Raw genomic sequence first — 18,035 nt, forward strand, 5'->3', positions numbered from 1 at the left:
GATGGCAACAGCAAAACTTCACTCTGGCTCTCACAGGCTGATCTGTCTTTTACTGTGAATCTGTGAAACCAGCAGATAAAGGAAAAAGTCCTAAGGCTTTTGATAAAAGAGTAAAAAAACAACAGCATGACTGGCCTGACAGAAAAGGAGTTTAATTTCCTGAGTAAGTGCATTTCCTGTTGCCCCTTGTTCTAGCCTGTATAGATTTTAAAATACTATAGACCACAGACATAGAAGTATTGGCAAACTGAGTATTTTATTCTAAAATTAATAAGGATGATAACTGTGAATTGCTTTTCATTCAGAAAGGCATTCATAGCGAGTAGGAAAAAGCATTGTGACTAATAGCTTAAAAGCAGCAGCACTGTGGTTTTCTTGTTTGCAAAGCGGGAGACATTACATTGCTGAGGATAAAGAGCTGTTAGGTTCCCTATGCTCCTACCAGCAATGGGGAAGATCTCACAGATGTAGACCCTGAGCAAGCGGAGGCAGCTCGTGCCAACGAAGCGCAGTCTCTCGAGGTCCAGCAGGGTGGCAGTGTACTGGAAGCCCTTCAGTCCTCGCAACTCCTCCACACCCAAAACCAAGGTGGTCCAGCTCCAGTGAAGCACACTCAGCAGAGACTCAAAACACTCCTACACAAAGAAAGAGTTAGACGGTTCCATACGGTGCTGTAACAAATGACCCGTCAAGACATTTAAGCAGTTAGAAATATAGAGGAGCCAAAACACAAAAACATAGAGACAGTACTCACCACTGAGACGGTACGAGCAAATGAGCGCTTAAGGATATGAACTGGTTCACTGGTCTGCTGTTTCCCTTTAGAAGCATTGCCATCATTTGAAGGAAGCCTGATGTTGAAATATAAAGAAGCAATTAAAACCCATTTACTGGACATAAGCTTGAATCACTGTTAACAAAATGAAAGGAATTTTACTTGCCTGTAAAGCAGCTGAGGTATTTGACCCGCATTAACATCTGTACCGTTGTTTGACTTCTTAGAGCTTTTGAACTGAAAGACCACACTTCAGAGAAAAACAAAAAATTCAAATTAAAAAAGGCTGTGACCAATAGCCACATTCAAACATTATATAATCAAATGAAACATATGGAAAATGCATAGAGTCATATTCATTTATAAAAAGCAGAAGCTCTATTCATATTGTGAAATCCCTTTTACCCATCATCAGTAGTAATAGTGGCCTGTCCATGGGATCCACAGTCACTGCTGGGTCCAGACACTCGGGCCCACGCCACGTACCACCAGCCCAGCTGCAGCAGCACTGGCTCATCAAACATCATGGCATATTTCTCCCTAAAGATAAAACAAGAGACCAAGATTAATTTCACAACTTTTTTCTTTACAAGAAGTTGTAAAGGGAAACATAAGGAATCCTTTAACTTTACCTGGCAGCACAGTCATAGGCCAGCACATCAGTCTCAGCCAGCAGATCACCGTCTGTCTCATGGTCACCCCCGTCAGGTCCCAGCTCAAAAAGCTGCACAACAAAAGGACTGGTTTACTATAGTGTAAACGCCTTTCATTTAAGTTTGGATTCTCTATAAACCATTGAGTTTATTCTTCCTGTGGCACAAGCTCTGTAATTGATTGTTTTAAAAAAAGTTGTAAGATCTCCAGCAGAAAACCTACTAACAGTGTAACTTTAATTTAGTAATTTTGAGATAGCTGTATAGACAATTTGCAGCAGTACACACTATGGATAAATTGTCAACCCTGGCGCAAAGCAAGTGAATTGTCAAATTACAGCCATGATGAAAATAAATTCAAAAAAAATTGTAAGATCTCCAGCAGAAAACCTACTAACAGTGAAACTTTAATTTAGTAATTTTGAGATAGCTGTAGAGACAATTTGCAGCAGTACACACTATGGATAAATTGTCAACCCTGGCGCAAAGCAAGTGAATTATCAAATTACAGCCATGATGAAAATAAAATGAAACATTGAACATTGAACATTAGAATGAACATTGAATAAATGGCAAAAAAATTCAATGTCTTTGTTCGTCTTTTTTCTTTTTGTCACACAACGGCTCACCTTGATCTTGGCAGTGTACTCCCCTCGTCCCCCAAAAAGGCCCAGCCCACCAAGCAGGATGTCTGCATCAGCACAGAAGCGGATGGCCTCCACGGAGTGGGCTGAGTAGCCCCAGCCACCACCGTGACCTACAACATCACACATGAAATCAATAAGGCTATGCAAGGTACACATGTTGTTTATCCACTTTTAACAACTTTGGTTGTTTACTAAGGTGGATGATGGAAAGGTGAACTGCAACATTTTTAGACTACTAATCTTATTTTATCATAATCTTAGTTTATTTAACGTTATCTTGGTTAATTTATTAAGTGTTTTTATTCATGAGCCTGGAATTTTTAAAGTCCTTTGTTTTGCACTGACATATTTACAGAGGTGAAAAGTAACGAAATATATATACTCACATTACTATATTGAGTAGTTTTGTTGTGTATTTCGTATTTTTCATGTAGTTTTTAAAATGAGTTATTCAAACTGTACTTGATTACGTTTTGAGTTTAGTATTGTATTTTGCTAATTAAAAATCCCATCCATTACGGAGTTAAAAAAACAAAAAAACTTTGACTAACAAAAACCAAAAGAAAAAAAGAAATTGCGCCTGGAACCACTACAGTGACGAATGTGACGAATCAGCCTCTAGGCTGCATACCAGGTGCCAGGTCTTTCTGTAGGAGATTGAGAATGAGACGGAGTAAGTAAGCGATGATGTTTCAGAGACTGTTATAGTTTTTTATAATAGTAATAATTCTGCTGCCCAAAACGACAAATATACGTGGCCACATTTGAAAGACTGGTTTTTATTTAAATTCAAGAGAGTTAGGGCCAATAGTATCATTGTGCAATGCCAGATGTGACTTCCGAAGGTGATGAACTGGCAGCATTTAATAACTCCACATCTAATCTGCGGAAGTATGTTTTGGTAAGTTTTCATGATTAATAGCAAATTGCCAATATGCCATGTGTGACATGTGTTGTGTTTTTATTACATGTGTAAAGATGTTTATACATTTGTATAGATTTTTCTTTAATTCAAAACAAAATAATTCTTTGATTTATGGCCCCGTTTACAGTTATTTTAATGTAACTAAGTAACTTTTACTTAAAGTACATTTTAAATGAACTCCTTATTCCTTTTACTTGAGTATTTTTTCCAGATAGGTAATTTCCCTTGTACATAGGTAATATTTCACCAAAGTATTGGTACTTTAACTTGAGTACAATATTTTAGTATTTTTTCCATCTCTGCCTTTTTATTGGCTGTTATTTGATTTTTAGGTGGATGTGGAAACACAATTTTGTTTTTATGTGGTGGAAAAAAATGACAAATAAAGGAACCCTAAATCTTGACTGACAAACTGATCTGAACTAAATATTAATGTTTTACAAATTCAGCAGCTTTGACTTAAAAGGTTGAAGGTTGGTCAAGCTTGAAATAATCACAACGTCATAGCAAAACATATACATGCCAAATGCAACTTCCAGTATGTTTTAATCCATAATGTTTGTTGCAATGTTGCTTGCTCTTTAGGAAACTACTGGAACTGTTGGGTCCTTGTGGGTTCTGGAGTGTGGTCTAGACCTTCTCTACCTGTAAAGTGTCTTGAGATAACTCTTGTTGTGATTTGATACTATAAATAAAATTGAATTGAATTTAATTGAATTTTACCCTACATCATTCACCATGAATCCTGTACAATGAGCCCACTTACTCTCAAAGCGGTTTACCACACTGTAGTCCTCCTTGGAGTAGACCTTCATCACTGCCTGGGTCTCTTCCTCCGCACTGGCTACACCCATCTTCAGCTCTTGCATGGCTGCCAGTGTATCCAGGCAACCTAAGTGGACAACACGGTATACCTCATGTTAGCACTGGTTATGATAAACCTAAGGAAAACCTAAACATGCCAGCAAACAGTCATATGTTTGGCTACAATTAGAAGTAAATATGTTTCTTGAATCAATTTTCCACAGAATTGAACGAGAACACAGCCTGATCAAAGGAGTGGGGTTTAGACACTGGTAACGTTGGCTTAAAGAACCATAGATATTCCACATCTTCCATTATCATTTGTGTTGTAGCATTCATGTAAATATTCATAAGAGACCAAGACAGTCATAAAAGATTCTTATGACCAAAGGCACTTTGCTGATTGGCTAGTGCAGAGGATTACCGAGAATGTGTAGAGCTCCGTGAGAGCGAGTAGTGGTAGCATGTGACCCTGAGGGCAACGCAAGCTCTGGACTAAGGATGCTACAGCGAGCCTGTAGATCTGTGGCAGAGGGCATCCTGGCATCAGCTATTACTGCATTGTAGCACAACATCTCTTTTGCGGCTGGCAGGAACCTAAAGTGCCACAAAGAAGGATAACACATAACACATCGAAAACGTTGTTAATGTTATCCGTAGAGTGTTTCAACTTTGAATACAAAGTAAACAATTGGAAAGAACACAATATGGTACATACAGGTTAAACAAAATTAAACCAATTTTCATTTTATTGCATTGTAGAGTCCTTGGACTGACCTCCATATGACATCATATACAGGGTCCAGACACAGGCCAAATCCCTGCAGGTCCTCCTGCTCAGAGTCATTGAAGGTCCTGCAGCTTCCATCCATTTTGTTGATCAGCAAGCATTTAAATGGAGGCGGCTCAGATGCAGAGGAGGGCACAAGGCCAATAATGTGTTTACTGGCAAAAATCTCTGAAGTAGCTAAGACATGAGAGTTGATAAGAGCCTCATCGATCCGAAGGAATGTCTGGTCTCCGCTGGCACCAATCCAGGTAGCCTTTCGTCCATACTTGGCGCCAATGTTGGGCATGGGAGATGGCTTGGCATTCCAGTAGGGCATGTCCAAGATGGGCCGGCCCAGCTGTCCTTTCTGAAAAACATTGCATGTATATTTATTCTCTAGAGCGGTTTATGGTCAACTATATGAAAACAGGTGTAAAGCAATGAACATTTAAAATACTGCCATCATTACTACACGGGTAAAAAAAAAAAGAAATTGCAACTTCTAAAAAGCAGTTGATTACACATAGTATCAGGGATGATGTTTTTCTCACCGAGAAGCTGCCAAATGTAAAGACCTGCCCATCCATGAGGAGAACAGCTGTATGGTTACTGCCTGCTGTGACCTGTACACTGGGACCTGGGAGGGCCTGCACCAGGGTTGGAGAACCCCTGGCACGTAGAAACATCTGGTTTTAGGTTGTGTGTCCACATGCGTGCAGTTTGTTTATTTATATTTGTAATGCAATTCAAAATGACAAGGCAAGACTGTGGACTCATATCTTCAATCTTTACAAGAACAATTGGGCTAATTTAACAAAAATATGGCTGTAATCACCACTTAGCTTTCCTAAGCTTCCTAATCAATAGAAATATGGGCAACGTAGTATTTAATGTAGTCTACCATTACTTAATGTGTAAATGACAATAAAAGACTGTCTTTTATTGTTACATTAACTATTTGTATTTATTACAAATAATGCATCTTTACTTGAACATTTAGCACATTAAATTCAAAACATGTAAAGCAACTTTAGCAATACCTGGAGTTTACATCTCCATGTCCAAGCTGCCCATGTTGGCCGTAACCAAATGTGTAGACATCTCCATTCTCCATCAGCACAACTGCAAAATCACCATGACATGTTGTTTTACCCACTTTCTTTGATTCAAGGTCAGACAGTCTAGTTGAGGTTTTAAAAACGATTGTCTGAAAATAATATTTTCTAACCTGGTGCCTGACAAGAAGAAGCCATGAGGGAAATTAACCTACCTGAGTGGTGAAAACCGCAGCTGACCTGCACAGCTCGCAGCTCACAGTCAAATCTTACTGCCCCTGGGGGGTAAGTAGTGATTTTGCTGGCATCCTTTTCTCCACGCTCACTGCTACCATCTATAAGGCAAACACTCCAAGTCAGCATATTTGAGCAGAGAACGGGGAGAGAGTGAGGTTCAGAAGTAACCTCACATCACAGAGGGGGATGTCTCTGCATAGTCCTCAAAAACTGAGCTAGAGGGGAAAAAAGGTTTCAAAAGAAAACAGGGAGAAAGGGAGAAGCATGCCGAAATAGAAAGGAGGTAACAACACCTCTATAACAGAAAGGCTTTTGGCAACCAGTCCCATTGCAGATTGTATGTTTAGCGAGTAATTCGATTTTCTTAACTTTTGTCTGTGTTCAATGAGAAAGAGGGGATCTGGTTGACCCTGAGCCTTGTGTAAGAGGTCATAGTTGTTGTGTATGAGGGGGAAAAGTGAGATAGAGACTTGCATTACGGTAAATACAATGACAGTTAATCTCAGCTCATTGCGGTTTCTCCTGTATTGGAGGCCAGCAACATGAGATAGATGACGTTTCAATACTACTTCACTATAATAAATGTAAAATAAGTATTGACTGGCAAAATGGCCCAAACATTTAAAAGGTAGAATTGAAAGTTTAGCTCATGGTGATAACTGTCAATGTAGGTAAAAAACAAACAAAAAATAGATAGACAACATATAAATAAACAACACCAGTATTGTCCGTGACGGGTGTGGGGGGGGGGGGGGGGGGGGGGGGGGGGGGGGGGGGGGGGGGGGGGGGGGGGGGGGGGGGGAGAATTTGGAACACACATTCCTCTTTATACTAAAAAGATCACGGGAGGTACACCAAGTAAACTAGCCTTACAACTGTGCATCAACCACAAGGAATGGTTCCGCAAAAAGAAAGTGATTCAGCAGAGTAGAACAGCCTCAATATCTTTACTGACATAAGAAGGAAACCACTACTGCTCTGAAATAGAATACACCGTGGCATTATTGTTTCCACATATAACAGTGGGACAATGAAACAATGACATTTTATTGTAAAGGCCTTCAAATTGTAAATGCTAAACAAATGTTTTACATTAACAAGGGCACAATGCTCAGCACCCAAAATCCAGTTTAGCCAATATCAACCTTCATTTCCATTCCAACCTGCACCACCTATTGGCAAGGAAAGCAACAACAGCAGCAGCAGCAGCAGCAGCAGCAGCTAAGGTAGGCACATGTAGAATTTTCGACGTGCCTTAAATATTGACAGATATATGAGCTGTAGATTTGTGCAGGCAATGAGTGATAGTTTAATATTTTAAGTTTTTGTTAGCAAAAGTATATTTGGACCTGAACACCATAAATAGTACAGCGTTTAAAGTGTAAGTGTTTGTCCTCTGTCCTCCTTGTAAAACCGTAGGAGGCTATGATTCAGAGGACAAAACCAAAAAAACAAAAGGAAACTACAGATATACACTACTGGTCACAAGTGTGGGATCACTTAAAAATGTCCGTACCACTCCATTATAGACAGAACACCAGCTGATCTTTCATGCAATATCTACACTGACAGCAATCATTCCTCCAATGTTCCAAATGCACATTCTGTTTACAAATCTGATATCATTTTTAAAAACTAACTAGAAAAACATCGGAGAAACCTTTTGCAATTATGTAAGCACATATTATAATCTGAAAACTGCTGCCCTGGTTGAAAAAATAAAAAAGAACAATGCAACTGATCTCAGCTGCTATTCTGTCTATAATGGCGTGAAATGGACATTTCTAAGTGACCCCAAACTTTTGACCGAAAGTGTAGGTATATAAATGTGGGTCTTACTGAAATAAATCACATAAAATTCGTTGGTTGGTTGAATAGCTAGCTTCAAGAAAAGTAACGCCAGACAAATGAACAAGTACACTCACTTGTCTGATGGTCAAGTGCCTGAAAAGCTTTTGCCATGTTCATAGATTATTAGATGTTTGCTAATGATTTCCGAGCCATTTCCCTGTGATGCTTCAAATCTAAATTTGAAAAGGTAAATGCTTCCTTTCTCTATATCAGGGGTCTTCAACAGTGGGTCCGCGACCCCTAGGGGGTCCGCGGAGGTACTGCATGGGGGTCGCGAAAGTTTTGGTTGATTAGACTTTTTTTTATATTCCCCCCCCCCCTGCAATTTTTTCCACCAATTGAAATGTCTGTAAATACACATTAACATGAATTCAACACACTGTACTAAACAGATAAATGGAGGCAGAAGATGTCTTTCAGTCATCAATGCACACATGGCACTATAGGACCAGTTTGATATAACACAATTTTATACAATATATATAATTAGGGGGTCCCCGCTCCATCTCGCCATCAGTTTGGGGGTCCTTGGCCTGGAAAACGTTGAAGACCCCGGCTCTATATCATATTTACAGCTTGTCCTTCATTAAAGCTTGCTCTCCCCAGTGCTTGCTGTTTCATCTGCTTGTAATGCTGCAGCTGTACCCACAAAGTGACAAATCAGCTGCTCTGAGAGTGATGGCAAATCCAGTTAGGCAGGGACATTGATTTCTATTTAGCTCAAACAGCAGCAGTGGGCACAGCATGCATCCTACTCTGAAAGTTAGAACTGTTAAACCAGAAAATGATTTAGAATAACAGACCATTTTGTACTTTAAGACCTTTAGAGTTTGATAAAATTATTCAAATTAAAAAATGGACCAGCCTGCTAATGTGGGTCTTAAAGCTTCACAGTCATTTCTCTACTGTAAGTCACAGCGAGTCTTTCTTGCCAACAATCTACATTGTTTGTTACCATGAGATCTGGTGGAGACATAAAAATCTCTGCCCTCAGAGAGAGAGAGAGAGAGAGAGAGGATGTGGGCGGGACAGCCAGATTGGGAGATGAGTCAAAAGGGTGTCCCTGCACCCCTTGAGTTAGTGAAGACCGTAGTACCTTTGTGCTTGTCCCGTTTATGCCTTAGTGCCTGAAGGGGTCTTATTCTGGCTAGGGCCTGCTCACGCTGGTTCATAAAAATGTGACCGGGAAAAACAAGGGGGCCTGGGGGAGAAAGAAACTTTCACATGCATGCATAATGCTCACAAACGGGAAAGAACACATGATAACACTTTACCACAACAATAAAGAAACACTAAAAAATTATAAAGACACAAGCAAGGGGAAAGTCACCAAGCACAAGACCCAAGCTCACACAGCACCTGGAAGTTATTCAAAACTTAAAGGGATGGCAATAATGTTTGTAGCTTTGTCCTATTTGTTAACCTCTGCTTCCACCTTCTAACTCTCCCTGTGCATACGTTTAATTACAAAAACAAACACACAACCCTTCGCTAAACAGTCCAATTCTGTTCAGCCCCGATTCATACCTCTGCCTTCCTCCAGCCTGTGCCGGCGATTGATCCTCTGCCGTTTCTCCTCCTGACGGATCTGGATGTGCTCCTCGATGTTTACTCCTGGAGGGGGAGGGACAGGCACAGCTGAAAACAAAAAAGGCCCCAGGTATAGACACCCCAGAAAGGATGCAGCAGAAGGAGGAGGAGGAGAGAAGACGGAGCAGAGCAGAACAAAACAAGACACACATCAATGAATGACGGAAAGACGTAATGGAGAAGCAATGACTCTGCACAACACAAGAATAAAACAAAGAATGAGTGACAACAAGTGTGCAAAATACTGCATTCAAGCAAATGCAACAGACAGTGTGCGATGTGTGTGGCATTAGCAGCACGCTGGCGGAGCTTAGAAGAATATATAGCCTGGACACAACCCTGCTCAAGACAAGTCCTTTATCCTGATCAATTAACATACCTTTAGCAAAATATACATTAGCAAACCAATGAAAATTAAAATATCACATCACAAAATATATGTGCATGACATTTTGTAATAATACTTTTTTGTCATTTTTGCTAAAATTGTCACTATATCCTGACAGCAGCACATTAAAACAGATAATCTGTGGGGGAAAAAAGCACTTTCGTCTTTGTCCTCCTAGTGCTCCTAATGGCAAGATTCCACTGTGCCGAAGGACACAGATAATCCGTCTCATGTACTACTGTCAGGAAATAGTGACAGTTTCAACAAATATGAGAAAACGTATTCCTATCAAATTTACCATCTGTAGTTTTAAAGGTGCCCTGCCAGACAAAACTGTTATTACTTAAGCTCCTTCCTATTGATGAGCTCGCCCAATTGCGCTGGGTAAAAGATACTGATAGCCAGGCTCTCACTGGCTAGCTGTCAGCCAATTAGAGTCAAGCAACTTAGCTCACTGAATATTAATGAGTCTTCTTGCAGGCTTCTTGAAACGAGGTAACCAAGTTTCTAGATGTCGACAGTCAGAGGATAGAGTACCGTGAGGAAGATTTTACAACAGAAAGCAGTCGGTTATACGTCGGTCTCAAGGTTTAGAGTCTTGCGCCCTAGGCTCTAGGGCGCAAGTATTATTTTTGCCAGGTCGCACCGGTGCACCTAACGTCCTCGCAACCTCTGCCTCTCCAAAAGGAACGAAGCAATGTTGTTTACATTGATATGGTTTAATTTTGCGTTACATAACTCATTTCTTCTGTAAAGCCGTGCCTGTGTTTTGATCTCTCATCTTACTCTTCGCGCAGGCCCGTCCCCATTCACTCACACACTGCTCCAAAACAACACGGAGAGACACAGCGGCGACGGTCCACACTTCTGACATTTGTCCACAGTTTTAATTGTTATCAACACAGCTGTACATTGTTGAGGCAAACCTGTATTTGTACCGTTTCCGCTGGTAACTCTGCTATCGCGGCGGCCATGGCAAAAAACACAGAAGAAGTTAATGAATGCAACTAAACTAACTTCAGTTTGTAGAGTAGGCTAATAGCGTGTAAGACGGAGCCTGCTGGACCTGGGCGAGAGATGTGACCCAAGGCCAGAATATTGTAGTTCATAAAATTGCAGCGCAGTGACGACACAGACATTTCATACACACAACGTGTATAACTCCGCTGACCCGCCATTTGACTCGTGCTGGACCCATTCATAATGAGTCAGCTGTCACTCTGTGAGTAGCATGTACGTCCATCACACTCCCTCTCTCTCCCTAGCTCTCTCAATCAGTTATTGTTGAAAACAAGTGAAGGAGCTTTCTCAGATATATATATATATATATATGCGCCACAATCGTGCATCTCTACACGTGTGGCAGGGCACCTTTAAGCAAAATGTAAACAATGTTAAGGGTGACACAGGTGAAATGTAATTATTATATTAATGAGCAAAACAGGGGGAACATGAAATTATATAAGATATTAGTTGGCATACCTAGCAGCAAGTCCAGTGGAATCATCTCCTTCACAGCGTCAAAGATGCCTCTCTGCCTGGCTTCTTGACCATCCAGCTCCCTGGCACAGGCTTTGCAACAGCCACACGCTGAGCAGCCAGACTCTCCAGACCCGCAGCCACAAATACTAGTTGACAGACACAGAGAGAACAATTAAGTAACTTCAACAATGTAATGACCACCTTCCCCCTTCCAGTTATTGTGTCTTCTTACCCTCCTGGTACTCTATCTGGCCGTCCACTGCTGACACAGCTGGCGCCGTAGCCAGTGCAGTCTCCACACACCGTGCAGACCATGCACTGGTCCAACTTCCACTTGTGCATGCCTGGCTGGCACATCATGCTCTTCTCTTCTTTCTCTTCTATCTCGTCCTCAAGGTCTTCATCCATAGCTGTGGCCATGCTCTCTACACCAAACGCTACAAAAAACACACACAAAAGAAAGCCATCAGTTTGAGTGTAATACAATGGCAATGTTAGACCCAATATATAGTTTGTTATGTCTATTAGTTTGTCTGTGTTTGTCCATCTGCTTACCTTTCCCTGCTTGGCTCATGGATCCGGTGTCTCTGCCACACTGGCCCTTGTTATTCACCCCAAATGTCCACACTTCCCCACTCTTGGTCAGAACACACGTATGGGCCTTACCCATGGCAACCTGAGTTACAGACTGACCTTTCAGGTCTGTCACCTGGCCTGAGGACAAGAAAGTAATGATAATAAAGAGCATGATTAACATGGTTTCCAACAGAGAAATATTTATAGATGTACATAGCTAGTCTTTAATCTCTCTTTATCAACGTAATGTAGACAATAACAAGAAAAAAAACATCTCATAGAAATTCCTCATGTGTAGAATTTGAAATAGCCTCGTCCCTGTCAACTCACAAGTGCTGTCACTGTAAATAGCATCTTTGCCAAACATGTAGAGCTCTCCATCCTTGGTGACAATGCTGCTGCTGCCATTGTTACACGCTGTATACACTGCTGTCTTGGTCTCTAATTTGATCATCTTCTTGGGCTTGTACGGCTTGGGCTGTCTGCGACTTTTAGCTGTAAAGAAAATAACATACATCACCTTCAGTACTTCAACTGAAATGGCTTTGATTATGCTTTTAATAAAAAGTAGAATAGATTAAATTGTTGAATGTTTGCCGATAGTTTGAGACTGTCTTACTGGACTCGCCATCCTCTCCCTTGCTGGCAGAGCCTGTAAAGAACACACTTCCATCTTCGGCCACTAGCAGTGCATGAGAGCCATCATGGCCGACTGAGAACTGAACAATCTTGGGAGACTTTGTAACGGGTAATTCCACCCATTTCCCTGCCGATGGGCCACCCTGCTTTATACCCAGGCTCTGGTACTTTCCTGTGTAGTAAATCTGCGAGGGAAAATGAGAATAGAAAATCTAACACTAAATTTGAAATAGGATCAGGAATAAGAAACTGTTTTGTTAGTGGTCATTTATGAGGAGTCAAGGATCTACAGTATATCCATTTTGTTGGACTACGCTGTGTCGAAGGATTAGCCAGGGTAACTTTTTCTGGCAGACAGCCCAAAATCATTTGCTGAAGCCCACTGTGACAACCAATATCTCAGCTGCACCATCACAGTGTTATTGGTGAAATGGATGAATCTGTGTTTTTAAAGCATAGCTTTTATTATGCTGTTATTTTCAGGGCTTGGCCCATGTCTATAGTATTTTAACAATTCAAACAACATGGGTATATTGTGATAATACACGTACAAGGCTGCTGCTTGCTTATAACTCAAATCATATGACATTCACTTTGCCATTTACATAATCACAAGAGCATTGCATACAGAACAAACTGTAATTTATTGACTATAAACACTGGACTTTTGACTCTTTTCACTACAACACATATCTAGCATGTTGTCCAGCCAAAATGATGAGTCAACTTTGAGCCAAGATACAGGTCAACTGGCCTATTTCTACCCATCTAGCCAGTCTGGGTTAGGGTAATCTGCAGAAAAATGTGCTGTGGAATTAGGTTCCAACAAGCAACTGCCCTGGGCTGCTATCTACAAAAGAGGCATGTGCACCACACCTACAGTACAGACACACACAACCACACCCTCCACAAACTTCATAGTTAGCATTCTCATCTTACAAAGACAGTCTGCTTAAAAATATGGAATATCTTCTTCAATAAGGCACTGCTTCCCTACTGTGATTGGACCTACTTTGCTTGATTACAGACCCTGCAATAGAACACTGAGTCAAGTTGTATTCTGAGTTGATTTGTCTGAATACAGACACAAACAAAACATCTATGCCGTTACTATATGATTACTACCGACATTAAAATGTCTTCATATGTGTTATTTTATGTTTGTGTTTCTACTCTTAAACAAGTTCACAAACACAGAAAGCTTTACTTCCAGTGGGTCCTGGAGAAAGTGGACATTATACTTTAGGTCAGACCTACTGCTTAGCTGGGTGAAATATACTATTCCAGTTATTTAGGCAGAGATATCACTGTATCAGCTTAGCGTGCATAAAGCAAATAACAAGAGTTGGGTTCAGAGCACAATAAAAAGTGCAAAGTCAACGAGACATCCAAAAACACCATCCAAACACAGCTCCCTCATTCTCTTTTATTTAAAAGGCAATTAAGCTTAGGGCCACCCAATATGTCCCAAACTAAAATACATGTCTTATTGGTATGCTTTAATATAGCCTGATCCTGGGGAAATCTGACTATAGCCAACTACATGCAGATGTTATGAACAAGGGGAATGTTATTTTTGTACAATGGGCTTCATGTGGCCAGTGTGACAAAGAAGGAAAAAAAGGCATGCAGAAACACAATTAGTTTAGAGCTTTTTCCCCAGGCTCACCTGGGCTGTCATTAGCAAGACAAAATCAGTTAAAGCTCAGCGGTTGGATGTGTTCCAACTTAAATTTTTGTTAAACATTTTAGGCACCAGAGAAGATTTTTCACTCTCACCTTTCCTGAAGCAGTTTTCATCAAAGCAAACTCCCGGCCTGCTCCAAGCAATGCTGCCTCTTCATCAAAGCCTGTGCCTAGGAGAAAAACATACTATTTAGAGCCAAATACACAATACACGGTTGTTCCTTGTGTTCTGTGTTTTGGATAAAATGTGACACATTTACAACCTAGTAGACACACACGTAGTATGGAACACCTGCCGTAGGTGTATGTATGCATAATATCCACAGCCTCATACAGATATAAGTACATTTTTTTGTCACTTACTTATGATGTGCAGATCCTTCTCGAGGTCAAATAGAGAGATGCCGCAGGCGTGCAGACATTTCCTTGCCAGCTTTAGCTGCAGTTCCTGCTGCAGGGCCGGGTCTGAGCTCATAGTATAGATCCGCACCACAAAACCATCCTGTAGGAGTTAGGGGCCAAAAGGAGGAAACACGGTTTAGTTTTACAACTTTAACACTGCTACAGTGGCACTTAGAGTTTATCTAACAATAAACAAATAAATATTCTGGCATCACCTGACTGAATGCAACAATCAGAATCAAATGGGATGATTTGTCTTCTGGCAGGGAGTGACAAGATAAGATTTATCAATCTACCGAGGGTGTGGCTTGGCGTGTATGCACAAACAAAATCTGTGCATACTATTCTCAATGTTACTGGCAACTTTAAACCTCAGCCGTGTCAGTGTTAATAGCATTTAGCTGTATCATTTATAACATACACCATAAAGTGTGTGACATATATTTATAACTCACACCCTTTTACTCATTACAGCGGCACATCTGGCAACTGCCAAAGATGTGGGTTAGTCAGACAGCAGGGGATGTGGCTAAAAAAAGACAATTTACAAGAGAGTAAAGAGAAGAACACAAAAAGGAAATAATTGGTAGACAACAGCGATATAAAAAAAGATGAGAGGTAGCATGGGGATGATCTGGTTTCTACTGTGTGGTAATTATGACACACTCATCCATTGTGCTTTGATTCCTGCAGAGCAGAGCCACTCACATCATTAAATAAGCACCTCTATGCTCTGGCCAGTACTACACCCATCCCTTGACTTTTACGTCCTACATGTTACCTTCTTATTCTGACTATCCTCTTGACCTGCTATATTTTACCCACCACGTCCTCTGCCTCATCTTCCCAGCATCTGAAACCCCCTCATTGTGTGTCTCCCATGGTTTTTCTTAACAGTTAAGTGGTCTGTGCTGTGGTTGCAGTTGCTGGCTGCTCCAAAAAAATGCATGCAGCTTCTGAGGACTCCCCCACCCTCCCCCCATACAGTATCCTGCCCCCTTGATTAGCCTAGAAACTGCTATCAGGCTTGCTGCAATGGCAGATATATGGATTTCACATCTTCTCCTTCCCCCACTTGCATTACAAAGTGCTTATGCAGTTAATGGCTTGAGAGACTAAGCTCTCTGGAGAATACCCACATCTGGTGCCATTGCCCTCACTGCCACACACACACACACACACACACACACACACACACACACACACACACACACACACACACACACACACACACACACACACACACACACACACACACACACACACACACACACACACACACACACACACACACACACACACACACACACACACACACACACACACACACACACACACACACACACACACACACACACACACACACACACACACACACACATATAAAATATAAAGTGAGGCTGGGACCTCTACAGCAGGGGAAGTATAGGATGCTTCCCAGGTCAGTTTAAGAGGAACAACTACCTTTATTACTACTGACAAAATATTTGTTTTTATGAGGGAAACAACACAGTTTACTCAGTTGTACCATATGAAGAAGATGAATAATGATGAGCAGGAAAGGGTTCAATAGCACTAGTTTGTGTAGCCACGTACAAATATTGTCTTAAACATGGACAACACAAGATGACAAACACCTCTCTGTGAGATTGAGATTAACACATCAGCCCATGACGTGGTGTGGTTCTGGAAGACTAAGTCAATGACTATTCAAGTATTTTAAACCTGACACACATGCTGGACTGCTTGCAGAAAGTGTATAAGACGATAAATGCACATAAGTAAATAATAAACTGATCTCCTTTCCACCGTGCTACCAGCATACATGGGCAGTATAGGTGAGTTTCATTTCTAAATTCCTTTGCGTTTCAAAGTTTCTTAGACTTTCTGAAAACACTAAGGATTCCCCCAACTGATACTGATACAATTTTACATTTAAAAATGTACAGTGAGGGAAAAAAGTATTTGATCCCCTGATGATTTAGTACATTTGCCCACTGACAATGAAATTGTCAGTCTATAATTTTAATGGTAGATTTATTTGAACAGTGAGAGAAAAAAAGTGTTATAAATTGTTTTGCATTTTAATGAGGGAAATAGGTATTTGACCCCTCTGCAAAACATGACCCAGTACTTGTTGGCAAAACCCTTGTTGGCAATCACAGAGGTTATATGTTTCTTGTAGTTGGTCACCAGGTTTGCACACATCTCAGGAGGGATTCTGTCCCACTCCTCTTTGCTGAGTGGGCAAACGTACAAAATCAGCAGGGGATCAAATAGTTTTTTTCCTCACTGTATATCAAGAAGAGCTTATGAGAGACAATGCATATTATATTCATGGTGATGAGGAGTTTTAGCTGCAAGATTAAACTTACATCTTTGCAGGCTGCAATCTGGTTGATGTACTCTCCGTCTGTGAAAATGATGTTTTGTCCATCTGAATTTTGACCTAAAAGAGAAGAAAAGTGACAGTGAATATACGCAATATTTTCTTGGTTGGAATTGTGATAACTTAACTTGAAGGAGAAGTTTTTTTAAACAAGCCAAAAAGAGTAAAAAAAAAAAAAAAAAGTGTGATCTTGACACCTGGCATGGTGACAGTCCCCTCATGCTCCAAAGTCTCAGGGTTGATCTTGATGGCCGACATAGTGTGGTTACTTGTGTCTCGATACAACAAGTAGCCCTGAAGACACAAAACAAACACTACTGCTGAACCACCATCATTAAGGACTATCCCTAACTGAAGCCTTAGCTTAGCTTACTTAGACATTTTGTTGATAATGAGGAAGATTACAGTATATTTAAACAAGTTATTAGTACTTTTAAATGTACTCTCTGTCACAGTCATCAAGAACAACACATCAGCAGTTTCAAATACGTTTACAGCTGTTAAGATTCATGAGTCCAACACCAAACTAAGCACTGACTAAAATTACCAAGATAACTGAAGTCACAGTCAATTTTTAGTTTAAAGGGGCCTGAATTATTTACAAACTCACAGCATTTTCAAAGCCACTCCACTAAAATGTACAGTATGTGAGGAGCATCTTGATGAAAGCTCCACTACATACCTGAGCAAAGCCCAGCCATGATCTTTTCTCCTTTCGATTCCTGGTACGAGACGTGGAGTTGTACACGTGGCCCTGTGTGGCATTGATAACACATAAGCAGACAACCACAAACACTGAAAAACCTTAAGGTAATTTTAGCAAATGAAACATTGGCAGACAATTACAAACACTGGCATTTAATGTGGGCGGAAAAACACAAAAACGTTTTTATTTAACTACAGTCTAAGTAATCAACCTATTTAAAGCAAGAGCATTCTGTTTTAAAGCAGTATTATGGCTGTCTAGTAGCATTGTTTTCTACTGCTAACACAAAACTACTGGTGCTGGAAGCATTTTGGTCACTTAGCCTATCCACATTGATATAAATGGGTTGGAAAAAGAATAAAAAAATCTGTTTGAATACAGTTGAACACCACCACAAACTACCTCCTCCAAAACATCTCTAAAACGTTTATTTCAACAAATATCTCACATCATAATCTCAA

At 40.6% G+C, this 18,035-nt stretch overlaps 1 protein-coding gene across 23 annotated transcripts in view; it reads right to left on the bottom strand.

Annotated features, from left to right (window-relative positions):
• mycbp2 (MYC binding protein 2) overlaps positions 1-18,035 on the bottom strand; it is a 68,558-nt gene that overhangs the window by 38,159 nt on the left and 12,364 nt on the right. For 19 of the 23 annotated variants that reach the window (XM_034886386.1, XM_034886385.1, XM_034886379.1 and 16 more), the window contains exons 7-30: positions 17,551-17,622; positions 17,066-17,162; positions 16,855-16,928; positions 14,441-14,579; positions 14,171-14,247; positions 12,372-12,576; positions 12,083-12,247; positions 11,732-11,890; positions 11,409-11,613; positions 11,177-11,322; positions 9,244-9,354; positions 8,813-8,917; positions 5,844-5,963; positions 5,614-5,695; positions 5,125-5,242; positions 4,582-4,940; positions 4,229-4,401; positions 3,767-3,892; positions 2,058-2,185; positions 1,408-1,499; positions 1,181-1,315; positions 942-1,025; positions 755-851; positions 443-635 (exon numbers count right to left, since the gene is read on the bottom strand). In XM_034886386.1, coding sequence (XP_034742277.1) covers positions 443-635; positions 755-851; positions 942-1,025; positions 1,181-1,315; positions 1,408-1,499; positions 2,058-2,185; positions 3,767-3,892; positions 4,229-4,401; positions 4,582-4,940; positions 5,125-5,242; positions 5,614-5,695; positions 5,844-5,963; positions 8,813-8,917; positions 9,244-9,354; positions 11,177-11,322; positions 11,409-11,613; positions 11,732-11,890; positions 12,083-12,247; positions 12,372-12,576; positions 14,171-14,247; positions 14,441-14,579; positions 16,855-16,928; positions 17,066-17,162; positions 17,551-17,622 — 3,262 coding nt within the window. The remainder of the gene's footprint in view (positions 1-442; positions 636-754; positions 852-941; positions 1,026-1,180; positions 1,316-1,407; positions 1,500-2,057; positions 2,186-3,766; positions 3,893-4,228; positions 4,402-4,581; positions 4,941-5,124; positions 5,243-5,613; positions 5,696-5,843; positions 5,964-8,812; positions 8,918-9,243; positions 9,355-11,176; positions 11,323-11,408; positions 11,614-11,731; positions 11,891-12,082; positions 12,248-12,371; positions 12,577-14,170; positions 14,248-14,440; positions 14,580-16,854; positions 16,929-17,065; positions 17,163-17,550; positions 17,623-18,035) is intronic. The other 4 variants (XM_034886381.1, XM_034886400.1, XM_034886387.1 and 1 more) reach the window with 3 other exon arrangements.

The sequence above is a fragment of the Etheostoma cragini genome, chromosome 11, assembly GCF_013103735.1.
Source record: "Etheostoma cragini isolate CJK2018 chromosome 11, CSU_Ecrag_1.0, whole genome shotgun sequence".
Classification (NCBI taxonomy): Eukaryota; Metazoa; Chordata; class Actinopteri; order Perciformes; family Percidae; genus Etheostoma; species Etheostoma cragini.